The following is a 15663-nucleotide window of genomic DNA, read 5'->3' as shown; positions in this document are numbered from 1 at the left end:
CATAAGAATTTCCGCTCGCTTGGCTTTTGGCGCGTCTCGGGGACCAGGACCCCATCAATGTGTGGTAAGGCGCCGAAAGGGGCGTTGTGGTAGCCGAGGATATCGAGGCCAACCTAAGGAGTAAGGTATATGTACGAACCTTACCCCCAGTTATTTATATGCAACAATTTAGCGGCACCAACGTCCCCGATTTCCCTCTTTGACAGACCCCGAGCACACCTGAGCAAACTAAAAGCCTATGAGAGGCACGACAAGATATAGGAGGTTCACGAGGCTCTAGTGACAGGCTCTGGGAACTTTGCGAACAGTGTGCGGCGACAGAAGCAAGGGAAAGAAAGGAATTCCGACCATGGCGTGGCCACCACTCAAAGACCGCTTATTGAGTTTGCTTGACCCGGGCTATCTTCTCTACCACAGTGCCCGAGGTAAGTCAGAAATGGGAAACTTGTTCCACTACCCCTTCTGGACCAGGAAGGGCTTATGCGATCTGTACTGACACCCGAGGTAGCCTTCTTCATTCACGCCTTCCGATCCTTCATTCTCGGAGGCAATTTCCCCACGTCTCTCAAACTCAAGCAGGTTAGAGACGACGCCTTCTCGGATTTCTGGACAAAGGTGACTGGTAAGCTTACCAATTTCCCTTTCTGATTCTTGAGATCTTCCCGCATGCAGCAGAGACGGAGTCGCTAAGCTCCAGTATCCAGCCCCCGTCGACCCACCACCACCGCCGGCAGGATCAGCAACACTGGTTCCGCCCATCTTATCTCGCGCCCACGGCGTCGTCCTGGACATTGGCCCTGGATCCGGTTCTCACGTCTCCTGTTTCTCCGACAATGCCAATATAACAGCTATATACGGCGCAGAGCCGACGCTAGGTCTCCACGCGCCATTGCAGCAGCGGATCTACGAAGCCAAACTCACAGATAGGTACCACGTCCTGGGGTGCACCGCCGATAAGAAGGAATTGCTCTCCGCGCTTGAAAAGCAAGGCGTCAAGCCGTCATCGGATGAAATCTTCGATACCATTGTATGTGTCCGAGTGCTTTGTTCTGTGCCGAACCTGGACGACGCAGTGCGCGAGTTGTACTCTCTTCTCCGACCTGGGGGAGAATTGATGGTCGTTGAGCACATCAGGAATCCTTGGACCAAGAATGGAAGTGTTCTGGGCAGGTTTATGCAGATATTGTACACAGTCCTCGGGTGGACGTTCTTCCTGGCTGGTTGCGAAATGGGTCGGGATACTGCTTCATCGTTGAAGAAGGCCGGGCAGTGGGAGGCGGTGGAGTTGAAGACGAATTTCGAGTGGTCGGCTTTGCCATATCTCTCGGGCACGTTGACGAAAGTGAAGTAGTGGATTGTTTGGTATGGCAATGCGCGCACTTGCATGCGAATCTGCCCAAGCGAAGAAAGATTGGTCAAAGGATGTCTCTTTGAGGAAACCGGGTGATCTGCAGCCGATCGAACATCACAATTGTCTCGAATCGCCCTGGACTTCTGGTATGGGACGACTCGTATGTGGGTCCATTACCCAGAATCCATCTTGGCCCGTTGTCCCCGAATAGATGTCTCTCATATGCTGTGTATCGGTTTGCGTTGCAGTCTTCTCTTCATTGAAGTCGTCTGTTGATGCTTGGACCGCTCTATCTGTCATCAACCTCCTCCTCCTCATCACTCTTATGACCCGATGCGTGAATACCCCACCGGATATCATCATTCCTATCTGAATTCCCGCCATTGTACAACCGACTGCTAAACCCGCGACGGCACCAGTAGGCACACCAGAATCTGGATCCTGTTGCGATGAGTCCGTGGCTTCTGCATTGCTGGCTGAAGATTGATCGGCTGCTGGGCTGCTTGCAGAAGCTACCGGTGTCCCTGTCGTAGTATCAGCCGCAGATGCGGTACTAGTCTCCCCCTCAGCGCCGGACATGTAGAAGTTGGCAGACGGCGGGCTCCATTCTGCTTCTGGAACAGCCAGAATCACGAAGTAGTAGGCAGCGTCTGCATGAACGAGGCTGGGCGGTATAATGAGAGTCATTTCTTGGTCGGAGGCAGGTATCGAATCTCTTATGGTGAGCTCAAAGGCATTGAGAGATCCGAGCAGGGATTACTCACGCGCAAGCTCGTCCACTAGATAGTCATTGACTCCCTCGCCGACCTGGTAAGACCGTCAGATAGAACCCGGTGCTTTGACATCGACTCACAGTGAATAGCCAAATATTGACAATGTAGGAGGAGGAATTTGTCCAAGTGAGCGTGAACGATTCACCAGCCGCGATGAGAGGTTCTGTGAACATCATCTCGTTGTAGGCTTGGACGAATGAATAGCGCAGGATAATTGTTGTCAGGATGGAAAGCGACGGACCCATACTGAGAATATAGCTGCGATGATCAGGCTTGATGGGATTCAGTGCATTGACGGGTTGAGTATGCTCTTGACATGAGAAGCGAGGAGAAGAAGTTTGAGAAGACTTTGCCTATGGGAGGACGGTAGGTAGACGGTGGTTTGAAAGCGAACTGGACAATTTGTTTTGTTTCAGAATGTTCATGATCGACTGGGAGGCACATTTACTGTCCGAAATCAACGAGGTATTGGGCCCATGCAGCATGAGACAACCAATCTCTGCTTTCTCTTTTTATCAAAGAGTCGACCCCGTCAATGGAGTCGCATTGGTTGATCTTTGGAAGAGAATGAGCAAGCAAGAAGGAAGGAATTCGAAATTCCATGCACACCTGGAGTCAGATGCTAGAAGACTCGTGACATCCGATATCTGGGATCAACCACCAAACACTCACTGATGGACAGCTCGCGTCGATAATATACGCGGTATCGACGACAATCGGAAAGACGGTGGCGAAGCTTCGTACGCTTTGCCTTGTTGACGGCGTTTTTTACTGCAAGCGCCTGAGAAACTTTCAATAAACCCATACTCCAGCTTTCCGGTGACTCAGCCCAGATGAGGCATATGTCTGAAACCAGGTGCAAATCCAAATCTTTTGGCAATCCGAACACTTGATCGTAAAGAGTCATGAAGAACTAAATACATCTGGTAAATAAAAATCTTTATATACTCCTCTGCATCTCGCTATCACATCCCTCCGCCAACCATTCTGCCTAGTGAGATCGCTAAGGCAGCTTGGTGTCGTAATATTCTGCTGCTTACTCATGCAGATGCTATGAAATGGCTGTTCTTCCGGAGTCTATGGCCGAATTTGAAGAGTATCCAAGGTATAGGAAGCAGTGCCAGAGACAGAAAAGCAAACACACTTCCAGCCCAATGGATGCCCAAATTCTCATACTTTTGAATGGTGAACAAAGGGAATACCGCTCCGAGAAGGTATCGAAAAGATCCATTTGCAGCGATAGCTGTTGGAGTGAGTCTCAAATTATACACTTGAAACAAAAAGAAGGGGGCTTACCAGACGCAGCAGCACCAGCCCCGTATGATTCGATAAGGTAGCTTATGGAGGACAGCTTTGGAGAAAGGGCGATTAGTAAGAAACTGCTGGTTTTCGCAAGGGAGAATAGAATACTCACAAAGAGAACAAAGGCACCAAGACCAAAAGGGATACCGCTAGCCACAACTGTTGCCCAGTGTCCCCCCGGGTGAGCTCCCCATGCGTACCTACAGGGGGCAGAAACAAGATGATTAGCTTGACACTGGAAGCTGAACTCAGCGTTCTGCAGGAAGATACCAAACGAACCAGAATAGCCCAATAGGCAAGAAAACGCTTCCTGCCATACCGGTGTACAGTCGGTGCTCTGGAGCTGGACGGCCGTTGGGTGCTTTCCGCACAGCTCGAGCATAAAGTGTCCCTTGAACTATCACATGCATGACAGCAGCCAGACAATAACCAATGACCACACCGAGAAAAGAAAGACCAATCTCTCGACTGTTGAAACCATAGTCTAGGGAATAGACATAAGTGGCACTTGCAAAAAAGCTGAAGACGACTGCATATGCATATCCTGTGTACAGAGTCAGCGAGAATGCAATAGCCTCAGTGGTAAGTATGCTCATTGAGCGGAGCACTGCAGCCTTGAGTGTTGACAAGGCCAATTCAAGAGTGCCAAAACGACCTGGGTGTTTAACACTGTGTTGGATTCGAAAGTCAGAAGTCTCCTTCATGAAAAGGATCAAAATCCAGATGGGTGCTCCAATCAAGGCCACGATCCACTGAGTCCATCTCCAATCGCCATGGTGTTCGTGCATAACATATGCCCCTGCCAATGGGCCCAAAGTAGGCCCCAAGAAAGGGCCCCAGATGAAGAGGAGCCTTGCCAACCCTCCAGCATTTGCCATCCCCCAAAGATCTAGGATTGTTCCTGCACCGATAGCAACTCCAGCTGATCCCAAGAATCCACAGAAAAAACGGCAGATCAAAAGTGTGGCAAAACTTTGTGCAGCTCCAGAAGCTCCTGCAAAAGCAACTATGCTTGACGAGGTTACCAGGTACAGCCAACGACGACCAACAAACTCTGACAGGGGCGCCATGATCAGAGGGCCGAAGGCCAACCCCACCATGTACAGAGTTCCTGGGAGGAGGGCTTTGGTACGATTGATGTTGAACTCAGTCATGAGTACAGAGGTGGCAGGACCTGTGACGGACGCGGAAAATGTGCTTCAGTTGATTATGACTTGGTCAGCAGGAGTAAACAACATGCTCTGGGTTGTTCAAGACCTACATCAAGAAGGCTAAGAAGCAAGGGATAGCAGTATGATACAGTTTCATTCCCAGACTCCAGTTCATGGCATTTATGGCCTGACCGTGCTCATGACGCTCATTGCCTGGGCTCGAAGTTGATTCCGGGCTATTCCTTTCGTTGACATCTTCCTTGATTTCGATATTTGACATGATGAAAAGGTCTGAGGATTGAATGCCAGAGATGCGCGATCAAATCAACTAAATTTTGCAATCAAGGCTTGACTAGAAACACAGCTCAGTCGCTGGAGTGCTCATAGTTACTACTTGATTAACATATATAGTCATTTGTACTTTTTGTATACTATGCTAGGCGCATGCTGGCATCAGGACCGCTGAATTGTGACTGGTCAGTATCTGACTACTTCGGCCCCAGCGGCGCCGAAAATGCCGGGGTTACCTATGTAGGGCTTAGCGCAATTGCTTCTTATGGTTAGGTGTTAATTGCAGACTGAGAGGTTCCGAGATGCCCGAGGAGACTGCCTCGACTGCCACCGTCAGCCACCGTCACCACAGTTCCTCTCTTCAAGAGCATTTTCTGTCAACAACTCTCCCATCATTTTCCAACTTTGAATTGTTGGAATTCTCTTAAATCTTTCCCCAAAACCTAGCATGTCACACCCAATCCGGGACTCGTCCCCGCAAAGTTATAAACAAGGGGCACGGTCCTGTCGAGGCTGCCATCAGCGGAAGGTCCGCTGTGACCGTGGAGTGCCTTGCACCAACTGTTCGAGATGTGGCATATCCTGCGTGTATCCCACAAAGGCCACAGACGTGGCAAGGAAAAGTCCCTCTCTGCAAAGCGTCTCCAACCGCCTGGAACGATTGGAAATTTTGCTATCACGTTTGATTGACAGTAGTCAAGGCACTACAGGATCTGCAGCAGCTTGTGATGGTGATGGCGGCGGGACTCAGACTCAGATTCAGGTTCAACCTGGTGCAAATGTCAATGCAATTGGAACTGCAAATCAACATCCATCCGATCAGCTCCCCTGCAAGCTAACATGGGAGCTATTATTGAATGATGAACGAGTTGTCCGGTATGAGAACAATCCGAATATCGCAGATCTACCGCAAGATGTGAGTCTGGATTTTTCTTAGAATGCCTCTGAGTTTTACTCTCTTCCCTATAAAGGTATCATACATAACGCGGCCAAGCTAATATGACGCATCCACTAGGGAGAAAATATCAAAACGACCCAACCTACTGGCTCGGAAACAGCAGCCTCGCATCTTCAGAAGAGTACAAAAGCTCATCAGACACTTCGTGCGCAGCCAGGTGCTTGTGCTCCTTCAGACATGGTTTCAGATGTGCTGGAGTTCTATCCTGATATCCAACTAGCCCTTCGGTTATGGAATGTGTACGTCAAGTCGGTCGATCCGGTCCTCAAAATTTTGCATATACCAACTGTCCAGTCTACTGTTCTTGCAACCATCTTGGAACCCAGGTCCGCACAATCTTCAACAGTGGCGTTGACATTTGCCATCTATTTTGCCGCCGTCACGGCACTTTGTCATGATGATGATCATGAACCCATTGACCTATCCTGCGAGAAACAGGCGCTTTTGAACCACTACAAGATATCCTTGGACCGACTACTCGTGGTAACAGATCTCATGAAACGACCTGAAATAGAGGCATTACAAGCTCTCGCAATCTATGTGGTGAGTACCGAGGCTGGCCCTGGAATCGGTGATGTTCTCTCACTCGGTTGGTCTATCTAACTGACCATATCTGTTCTAGACCTGTTTACGGGCCCACGAAGTTGGCCGGAGTGTATGGGTCCTCAATGGGCTTGGGATTCGGCTCGCCCAAGCGATCGGCCTGCACCGAGATGGTGCCAGCCTCCGACTGAGCCCCTTTGAGACGGAAATGCGTCTTCGTCTCTGGTGGCATCTATGTGTGCTTGAATCCCGTGCCCCAGAAGATCAAGGATTTCGACCTACGGTTGATCTCGTGAACCGGGAACTACGGCTTCCCTTGAATGTGAATGACAACCAAATCTATCCAGACATGACATGCTTTCCAGTGGAGTCGGATGGTTGGACAGAAATGTCTTTCTTTCTGATTCAGACCGAGTCCTGCCGGCTACTACATCCAGTTCTTGATAGTCATGAGCAACATTCCGCAGATGCTCTTCTTGATGTCACAGAAAAGAGAAAGATTCTCCAGCAGCGTTATCAATATTTGGCAGCTAAATATTCGGGAACATCCACCCATCTGTCACGCCTCGCAATTCAACATGGGACCACTGCCTGTAAGAAAATGGAATTCGTGCTGCAACTACGAGAGGAGATCAGCATGCGAAAGCAAAAAGGGGCACAAGGTGATACGACACCTGACGTGCTCAAGCCGTCCTTCAAATTGGCCTGTGATGGGCTGGAAAGTAATTATGTGTTATCGATTGGGGGACTTGGTTCCAGATTCAAATGGTTCTTCAACATCTACACTCCATGGTACGCCCTTGCCTACGTTCTACGCTGTCTCTGTAGCAGCCCCTGTGGATTCGAGACAGAACGTGCCTGGGCTTTGGTTGAAGAGCTCTTCCCTCGCGCAATGAGGCTCCACCGTCCTTCGGCGGGGATCCATGATGAATATGGGCACGGTAGCATTTGGAGATATATCAATCTGCTCCGATGCCTGGCTTTATCGTCGAGGCAGCGTACCCAGCTGTCTGTGGCCACCGCAGATGTCGGGATCCAGTCGTCCAACAGTGGTGAACATTGTACTTCCCAGCTTCTTTCAGGTACCGAAATCCCGCCGCCCACCGGCACGACAGCAACAGAACATGGAACATCCGGCCTCCCCGAATTGGTCCAAGACTATATTCCTGATTCCAGCCAAAGTATCTTTTCGCCTTTGGATCTGTCAATGCCGGAAATTCCATTCTGCCCGGATTGGAATGCGGTCATCCATGGCTGCCTAAACGATGATGCTTACGAGATATATCCATCTTCCTTCGCCAATCACCCTGCTGATGCTGCACAATTTTGAAGTAGTGTCACTGGTGTATAGGGTCCACGCGACTCCTTGAGAGCGTCATGACGAGAAAACCCCCCTCCATGCCTTCAACAGCATTCTGCAACGATGGGACGTCGTAGTAGTCTGCGACAATTCCTTCACAGCTTGACCATTTCTGGTGGAAGTCGGTCTTCTTTTCGGCTTTGCTTGTGACCAATCTCAGTTGTATGTTTTGATCTTGGCTGAGCAAGAATTTCGCCAAAGGCTGGCAAATTCGGCCAGCAGCCCAGAGAATGAGGATGGTCCTGGGTGTCTTTTTGGGGTCCATACATCTTTACTATAATACTCTCGGCCTACGTATAGACGGGTGTGGAAGAACGAAGATATGCATATACCTTTGGACGAGCTTTCATCGTGGGAGACCCAGTGAAGGACTCGAGCCACACATTCGTGTCATTGACATGGTTGTACTGGTCCACCATGATCATGACAGCTTTTGGAGGATGCAGTCAATGGAGATGAGTCTCGACAAAGATGACCTGGAGAGGTACTCGCCTCTGACTTCAACATCCACGCCGGCCAAGGTGATTCTACAAGGGGTAGATTGAGATGACGCAGTTCCTGTCGCGCTGATAAATCGTATTGACCGTTGGGCAGCGTTGCTCAAACGAGCGAGTCAGTCTCGACTTCACAAAAACCATTCATGCCTCTCTTTCCGAGGACTCAGACTGTAAGAAATTGTTACGGGTTGCAGGAAGTCTGGAGTGAAGATGACGCGCTTGGGCGCCACCATCATCTCGTCTAAAGGGGAAGCGTGTTTGTTGTTGACGTGCCATCTCCAACTCTTTTTCCGTCCCCAGTCTTACCTCCTAGCATTACTTGTACTTTTGCTATTCTTGTATGGCTATATAGACCTTTCAGTCAATATGGCCGACGTCGAAAACAACCGTCTTAACTTCCGCCCACCTTCCACGAGCGTTGACGACAAAAGCGTAGACTTCGCGACTCCTCAAGCGTCCTCCCTACATGGCAAATGGTACGTGACACATTCGACTCTGCCCATGTGGAAGTCCAACCGAAACGTCACGATCACCTATACGCCTCTTCCGAACAATGTAGAGGTCCTTGACGACCTCGTCGAGTACCAGCCTCTCAAGTCCAACAAGCACAAAAAGGTGGAAGGGTACGATACACCAGACGCGAAGGTCTGCGCCGCATACAGTTGGCGAGGGAAAGGCCTCTTGAAGATAGCATCTAGCCATTGGCAAGTCTTGGGCTACGGTGGTGAAGACGACGGATGGTGCGTCACATACTTCCAGAAGACACTCTTCACGCCCGCAGGCATAGATATATACGCTCGACGGAAAGGCGGGCTTTCAGCAGAGCTCCTCGAACGCATCCGGAATGAGATAAAGAATATCAAGGACCACAGTGTCGAGAGACTGGCTGAGCTCGTCTTCCCCATACATCATAATTGGTGAAGAAACGGATGGGTGGAAGCTTCATACGAGTTGGCCAACGAACGCCATTTACGATTTAACGATTTTAACGGGATAACGAACAATTAGAATCTTCACGGCTATAATACCATCCGCCATCGAGCAGCTCTTGCTCCATGGTTGCCCATTTCTGGACCTTTCCCCCTTCGATGCTCTTCAAGTCCAAGTCCGCGAACTTGACATCAACTAGTTCGACAAGCACACCTTGATCCTGGGGCTCGTTCTTCCTCCTCCTCAGCGCCAGAAAAACACTGCAGTCTCTCAAGGCCATAGCCACCCCAAAATCCTTCCCTATCGGGTTCTGGAAATCCTTCAGCCCGACGCTTCCGTGCTCCTCCTGAAGCTTTCTCAAGTGAAACAGCGCAGGCTGAACCGTCTTCTTGAAAGCTGCCACAAACTCCCGGAAGTCTCCTTCGATTGGCGGCCAGATCTTCGCCAGTGCGCGCTCCAACGCGTCGCCTTCCTCGAGCAGATCCAAAGGACAGAATCCGGAATCACCTCTCCCTTGGTGCTTCTGTTTTTGTCTCCGCATCGCATTCAACGCGCACGTGCGGCAATTCTTCGCCTCCACAGGCGCACTTGGACTCTGTACCAGCCACTTTGGCTTGAACTCCACGAGCCAGTCTATTCCCGGGCCTTGGAGATTCTGCATCAAGATGCCATACTGCTCATCTTCGTACGCGGGCAAATACACGTGCCGTCTGTGGTGAGGGCGGAGACCCCTTCTCGGCTTGCCCTCCAAATTGTCGAGATCCGCTGACAGGGCGGATAAGTCCACGTGGTCCATTTCCAGGAGCTCCTCTGTTGCCGCGCGGACCATTTCAGGAGTGAGCTTGTACAAGCTTTGCGTCATGAGGAGGGACTCGTAGCCGGTGAAGAGGGGGGCGATACGCCTGTCGAAGTCGGCCATAACTGCCACGGCGGGCTTAGTGGACCGCAGGTCTTTGCGTAGCCGCATCACGCAGCAGTGCGAGTGCTCCTGCAGTGATTGCGGCGAGAGAACGGAGACGCTGTATATAATGTTGGCGGCCCCTTCGGCGAGATAGTGTAGCTCCAGCTCTGTGGAGGCCACAGCTGGCGGGCAGGCTGGGGATGGAACGTGCAGCGTCGACATTATGGTGGTGTGGTCCGGAGATGGAAGTCTGATAGCTGTAGCTGTAGGTGGGCTTGATGAACAGGGTGGCAGGTGTTCGAGCTGCTGTTATGCTATAGTCTTGAATAAGACCACTTCCAGCGAGAAGCGCTTGTGTTCCGCTCCTTGACGACCAGACTAATGTACCTTAGTTAGGCTGTAGTGTACCAGGCAGGCCAGGTAGGGAGTACGCTGGCCAAGAACTTGCGCCTCGCATCGTCGTGCCGGCCAGTCGACTCGATCAAAATAGCACACTCAACTGTTTACGGACGCACAGCCCCTCCCAGGCGCGTGTATGTCGAGGACTATCTTCTATCCTTTTGTCGTCTGTCCCCTGGAGAGGTCAGTTGGACACTCAGCTCTCTGAGCCGTCCGCTATCAATCTGCCCAATTAACGTGGCCCACGATGGAACAGGCTGACAGTAACTGGCTTGCTTGACTTCTTGTCATACAGCAAAGAGCGGCAGACGAGGGGAGCACGGAGGAGATGCGGAGGGAGAAGAAAGACAAATTGCCTATGTCTGGAAAGAGGATGGAGAAGAGCGTTAGGTACAATCCAGTTGTCGCGCATAGTACCAACTAGGTGAGTACTTTGCAGCGATCGATGAAATGTGTAAAGTTCCCCCGCGCGTTCCACTTGTAATCTCCTTGGCCGCCAATATCAACATCTCTCCGCTTGCTGCCGTCGAGATGTCGTGAACTGCGAAACATACTTCTTTACTTCGGAAAGCCATCCGGTCTTTTGCGCTCTCGTTGCAGTCAGACGCCCAAACTGTCTAGAGTCGATCTTGCAATCTTATCGGATGGTCGTGGCCGAGTCAGATATTGTATGAAAAGCACCTGACGCACAGAATAGTGGTGATCTCAGAAGACAATAAGCAGCATTTCACTGAGCCGAGACGAGCAGAGAAGCAACAGCGAATTCTCGTCTGCATCGAGCCTATCGCATGCTGCGGACAATCGTATATTGAACGTTACGCAGATTCTGATCAGATCACCAGGCTTTACATCTACAGCACCAACACCCAGCACTGGCCGGTATCTGCTCATTCACCATCCCCAGCGCAAGAAACATCATCACAATGTCTGCGCTTACAACCGACCTCTCCTCCTACTTGGCCCTTATCACAGGCGCGACCGGCGGCATCGGTCACGCAACATGCCTGTCGTTGGCGCGCTTGGGCTGTAGCATCGCCGTACACTACAACAGCGCTGCAGACACTGCGAAAAGCCTCGTTTCACAGCTCCAGTCAATGGGCGTCAAGGCATCGTCTTTCCAGGCTGACCTGAGCAGCTACGACGGGGCACGCAACTTACATGCTGCTGTCGTACGTGAGATGGGTCAACCAACCATCCTGTTCAACAACGCTGGCTTGACGCTGGGCAAGTCTGGCGTCAAGGACATTTCGGAGATCACTATCGAAGACTTCGAGCAGACGTGGCGTGCAAACTGTGGGACAGCGTTTCTGCTGACGCAGCTTTGCTTGCCGAGTATGGTGGAGAAGGGTTGGGGACGAGTGATCTTCTGCTCGAGCGTGGCTGGGTTCACGGGAGGTGTGGTCGGGCCTCATTATGCGTATGTTCTTCTTCCTTGAGGCTCCGGAGAAATACTGGTCCCCGTCCTCGTTGAGAGGTTGTCTGTTTTGTTGTCCACGCTGAGGGGCGCCATGGCTGACTGACCAATGTTGTGCTGTAGGTCTTCCAAGTCCGCCATGCACGGGCTTGTGCACTGGTTGGCTGGAGCATATGGAAAGAAGGGCATTACTGTGAATGGAGTGGCCCCAGCATTGATCGAGGAGACGAAGATGTTACCAGGGAGCACCGAACTAGCAGCGAGTAAGTCTGCACCGCGTTGAGTTTTCAGGGCCGTAGACTGATATGCTGTGTCGCAGGAATTCCAATCGGCAGATTAGGAAAGCCGGAAGAGATTGCTGAAACCGTCGTCTGGATGGTCAAGACTGGATATGTGCATAACAAGGTCATCTCTGTTGATGGTGGCTTGTTCGTCCAGTGAGCGCCTCTGGCTCAAGAAGATGCTTTGGCGTCGATGGAGAGGGAAGAGACTGGAAAAGCTCATCACAGCTTCAGCCACCATCTTCCTTCTTCTTCCTGGCTTCCTCTTCCCTCTCTTTCTTTCGCTGCAGATATCTCTCCTTAGCACCCATCTTGTCAGCCTCAGTGACTTTGCTCTTGTTCTTCTCCTGAAGCGCGTTACCCTCTTCAGCTTCAGCTTCTTTCTGTTTCGCCGCCATCTCCTCGATCTGCCGTTCCACCATGCGCGATTGTCTCTCACGCTGGCCTTGTCGCGCGTCCTGAGCCTTGGAAGACTTCCAGTACTCTTGAGGACGGGTGCTGTCTTGTTTCTTTGGTGCTTCTGCCTCTCTTCCAGGCTTCTTGGGTGCGACGTTCAGACCAGCAGAGAGCAGCTGTCTCTTGTCGACAATCTCTCCTTCATCGTTGACCACGATTCTTGCTCCTTGCTTGTTCAACTCTTCAGCAATCTTCGCATCAGACTCCTCTTCCTCGACCTCGGTGTCCGCTTGTACTCCGGTCGCTTTCTTGCTGGCAGCCTCATCTTCTGCCTCCTTGATTATACGCATCCTCTCCTCATCCTTCTGAAGCATCTGCTTATGGAACGCAGTCATGCCACCACCTTTCCTCCGTCGCTCTTCCTCGGCTTCTTCGCGTTTCTTCTCTTCCTCTTCCAATCGCCTTATTTCTTCTTGTTGCTTCTTGTATGCACCGGTCACGAACTTTTCTTTATCTGCAAACTCATCCCCTTCAGCTTCTCTTTCTCGTTGTAGTAATTTCTCTCGCGCTCGTAGTTGATCTCGTTTGCGAACTTCGGCGCTTTGTAGGAGGGATGTCATGTACTTCGGACCAGACTCCTGGCCATCAGACGACGATTTCTTCTCTTTATCTGCGTGGAATGTGTCATAAGCGGCGTCGTAGTCGTAGACCGAGGCATCTATCTTCGAGGCTGTCTCATCGTGTAATTTGGCACTCCGTAGAGCAGAGAGGTTCGTATATTTCTCCGTTCCTCCTCCGAGCGCCGCAGGTTTCCCCTTCGCAGGCTGCAGTCCATATTGCTTCGGCTCTTCTTTGGGAGGTTCAGCATCGTCATCGTCGTCCCCAAAGCCGCTTAATGGTCGCAGAGGTTTCGAGGTTTTCTTTGCGCCGTATGATGGCGGGGGTTGGTTCTCTGGGGCTTCTTCTTCTTCATCGAAGAAAGCTTTCCGCTTCTGAGGTTTTGACAGACCAGGCTTCGATCTAGCAGAGGTCAAGCCAAATGCAAGCGCGGGCATATTGATCTCCAGCTTGACAACAAAGCTGCCAGGCTGCGTATTTGTGTAGAGAAAACGAAATATCGCTGTGATTTTGGCACAGAACACGAAAATCTTATCTTATCGCCGCCGCTTCCGATGCGCTCTCCAGCCTCGTCCTCAAGGTGTCCATGGTATGGCGCAACTGTAAAACGACTCTGGGAACCCCCTAACAGATCGTCACAGACATAGCAATGCACAGAGTTGGGTTGTGTTACCAGTCGCATTCGGCAAGAACGGCAGAGCGTGAACAGGGTCTCGCAGGATGCGAATGCCGATCCGTCCAGGCAGCAACATCGACATGACCACGCAGTAAAGCACTTAATATGCTCTTTAGCCACAGGAATGCGAATTATCAGCTTCTGTTGCATAGACCATTCACGAACGTTGACGACGGATAGGCCATCTTAACGGCAAACCTTTCAACGCAATCTATCGAACATGTTCAGCTATTCCGGTGAGCAGTTCTCCCATGACTGGCGGTACAAAATCAACCAGGATTTTAAAACCGACAGCGATGAGCCGTTTCCCTACGTCGAAGGAGGGCACTTGGAATGGGGTTCTGAAGACTACAAAATCATGCTGCCGTCACAACCAACCGCGGTTGTCGTGAGCTCGGACAACTCGCTCCTTGCGGTTGCTGTTGAACACGACATTCATATTTTCGGCACAGAGGAATTCAAACTCCAACAAGTGCTGAAGGGCCACATTTCGCGAGTCGACGCTATCGCCTTCCAGCCAGGCGATGCGAATGTTCTTGTCTCGGCGGCCACAAACAACTATGGCGGATCCGTGAAGGCCGACTGCGAAGTCATCATTTGGGATTTGCATGCGCAAAAGACTCGCCCCAGAATTGATGAAGCCACCATCTCCAACATTGCCAGAGAAGCTAGCGACGCTGTCGCAGCGCGCCTCTCCGAAGGCGAAGTTCCCCTGATTCTCACAGAGGCCGAAAGTGGAAATTTGTCAAAAGACATTGAGAGCCTGGTAACAAAGCTTACCACCAAACACAGCGTTGCAGAAGATGCGAAAATTGCAGGGCGATTGTTGACTTCTTTCGACACCAATTACTTCAATCCCTCGGGGGATAAACTCATGTACCTACCCGGCAATCGACCTCGATCCAACTCGAACGTCCCTTGGGAGATGCGTGTGCTGTCCATGGAGACACGCAAGGATCTTTTTACTTTGGACGGCCATACCGACGCGATCATGTGGTCCGGCTTCAGTCCTGATGAAACATTGATAGGCACCTGCTGCTGGGACACCACCATGAGGATATGGGAAGCCCAGAACGGCAATCTCAAGTTCAGATTCGAGACCGGAAAACAAAATTGGACCGGCGGCTTCTCACCGGATTCCAAGCTCTTTGCGGGAACCAGCGGTGATGGCACACTTTATCTCTACTCAATGTCAGATGGTTCAACTTTGTGGTCGCGTCAAATGAATGTCGACTGGTGTCGACATTTGTCGTGGTCGGCAGATAGTCGCATGCTAGCCATTGGAGGTCGTAGGCTGGGCACCGTGTTTGTGATTGACGTGGAGCAGAATGAAATCGTTCAGCAACGGGAGCTGAGTACAGATGCGTGCAAGGTGGATGATGAACGTAAAAAAAGATTACTGAAAAGCTACCTTGAAGTGCACAGCGTTCGTTACGTGGATTCAGGCTGCAAGCTTGTTGTCTTTACCGTTGGAGATGGAGGGATCGAAGTGTACGACCTTCAGAAGCAACACAAGTGGCGCTTCGCCCGACTTGGAACTGACGAGGACATCCCTCACGAGCCCCCGGTAGATGAGCCCCAGGGTAAGAGTGGCTACGAAGCGGCCATATGGGAGGACTCGAGGAATGGCAAAGTCATGATGGCAGCTGTCGCTGACAATGATGTTAGAGTCTGGAGCGTGCCTTTGGACGGTGCCTCGACTCAGTAGAAGATGTTCATCACTGCAAGAGCAGGGAAAGTACCCGAGGAGAGAAATCGCAGAACGACGAAACCTAGCGGAGGCCAAAATCAAGGAATCGGATTGGGACTAGCGCTGCCAAGA

The 15663-nt window shown here is 51.1% G+C and overlaps 8 protein-coding genes across 8 annotated transcripts; 5 read left to right on the top strand and 3 right to left on the bottom strand.

Moving 5' to 3' along the window:
* The first annotated feature begins 30 nt into the window (after window positions 1-30).
* Window positions 31-1661, top strand: PV05_03959 (uncharacterized protein). The gene is made up of 3 exons (XM_013464645.1): window positions 31-425; window positions 509-622; window positions 705-1661. The coding sequence occupies exons 1-3, from the start codon at window positions 350-352 to the stop codon at window positions 1349-1351; spliced, it is 837 nt and encodes a 278-aa protein (XP_013320099.1). The 5' UTR covers window positions 31-349; the 3' UTR covers window positions 1352-1661.
* On the bottom strand, window positions 1466-2369 carry PV05_03958 (uncharacterized protein; the record flags this gene model as incomplete). Its single annotated transcript, XM_013464644.1, has 3 exons — window positions 1466-2064; window positions 2116-2158; window positions 2205-2369. 3 exons carry the CDS (start codon window positions 2367-2369, stop codon window positions 1466-1468), a joined length of 807 nt encoding a protein of 268 aa, XP_013320098.1.
* Window positions 2370-4266: 1897 nt separating this feature from the next.
* PV05_03957 (uncharacterized protein) lies at window positions 4267-7699 on the top strand (the record flags this gene model as incomplete). The annotated part of the gene is made up of 4 exons (XM_013464643.1): window positions 4267-4454; window positions 5562-5784; window positions 5884-6369; window positions 6449-7699. 4 exons carry the CDS (start codon window positions 4267-4269, stop codon window positions 7697-7699), a joined length of 2148 nt encoding a protein of 715 aa, XP_013320097.1.
* Window positions 7700-8525: 826 nt separating this feature from the next.
* Window positions 8526-10348, top strand: PV05_03956 (uncharacterized protein). Its single transcript, XM_013464642.1, has one exon. The coding sequence runs from the start codon at window positions 8593-8595 to the stop codon at window positions 9145-9147; it is 555 nt and encodes a 184-aa protein (XP_013320096.1). The 5' UTR covers window positions 8526-8592; the 3' UTR covers window positions 9148-10348.
* On the bottom strand, window positions 9212-10628 carry PV05_03955 (uncharacterized protein; the record flags this gene model as incomplete). Its single annotated transcript, XM_013464641.1, has 1 exon — window positions 9212-10628. The coding sequence occupies exon 1, from the start codon at window positions 10277-10279 to the stop codon at window positions 9212-9214; it is 1068 nt and encodes a 355-aa protein (XP_013320095.1). The 5' UTR covers window positions 10280-10628.
* Window positions 10629-11012: 384 nt separating this feature from the next.
* On the top strand, window positions 11013-12471 carry PV05_03954 (uncharacterized protein). Its single transcript, XM_013464640.1, has 3 exons — window positions 11013-11873; window positions 11994-12133; window positions 12190-12471. The coding sequence occupies exons 1-3, from the start codon at window positions 11380-11382 to the stop codon at window positions 12309-12311; spliced, it is 756 nt and encodes a 251-aa protein (XP_013320094.1). The 5' UTR covers window positions 11013-11379; the 3' UTR covers window positions 12312-12471.
* Window positions 11198-13704, bottom strand: PV05_03953 (uncharacterized protein). The gene has a single exon (XM_013464639.1). It carries the CDS (start codon window positions 13600-13602, stop codon window positions 12382-12384), a length of 1221 nt encoding a protein of 406 aa, XP_013320093.1. The 5' UTR covers window positions 13603-13704; the 3' UTR covers window positions 11198-12381.
* A 357-nt stretch (window positions 13705-14061) lies between these two features.
* PV05_03952 (uncharacterized protein) lies at window positions 14062-15549 on the top strand (the record flags this gene model as incomplete). The annotated part of the gene is made up of 1 exon (XM_013464638.1): window positions 14062-15549. The coding sequence occupies one exon, from the start codon at window positions 14062-14064 to the stop codon at window positions 15547-15549; it is 1488 nt and encodes a 495-aa protein (XP_013320092.1).
* Window positions 15550-15663: the final 114 nt, after the last annotated feature.

Source organism: Exophiala xenobiotica (genome assembly GCF_000835505.1).
Source record: "Exophiala xenobiotica strain CBS 118157 unplaced genomic scaffold supercont1.2, whole genome shotgun sequence".
NCBI lineage: Eukaryota > Fungi > Ascomycota > Eurotiomycetes > Chaetothyriales > Herpotrichiellaceae > Exophiala > Exophiala xenobiotica.
The sequence above is the reverse complement of the archived record's forward strand: the minus strand, read 5'-3'. Positions and strand labels throughout refer to the sequence as shown.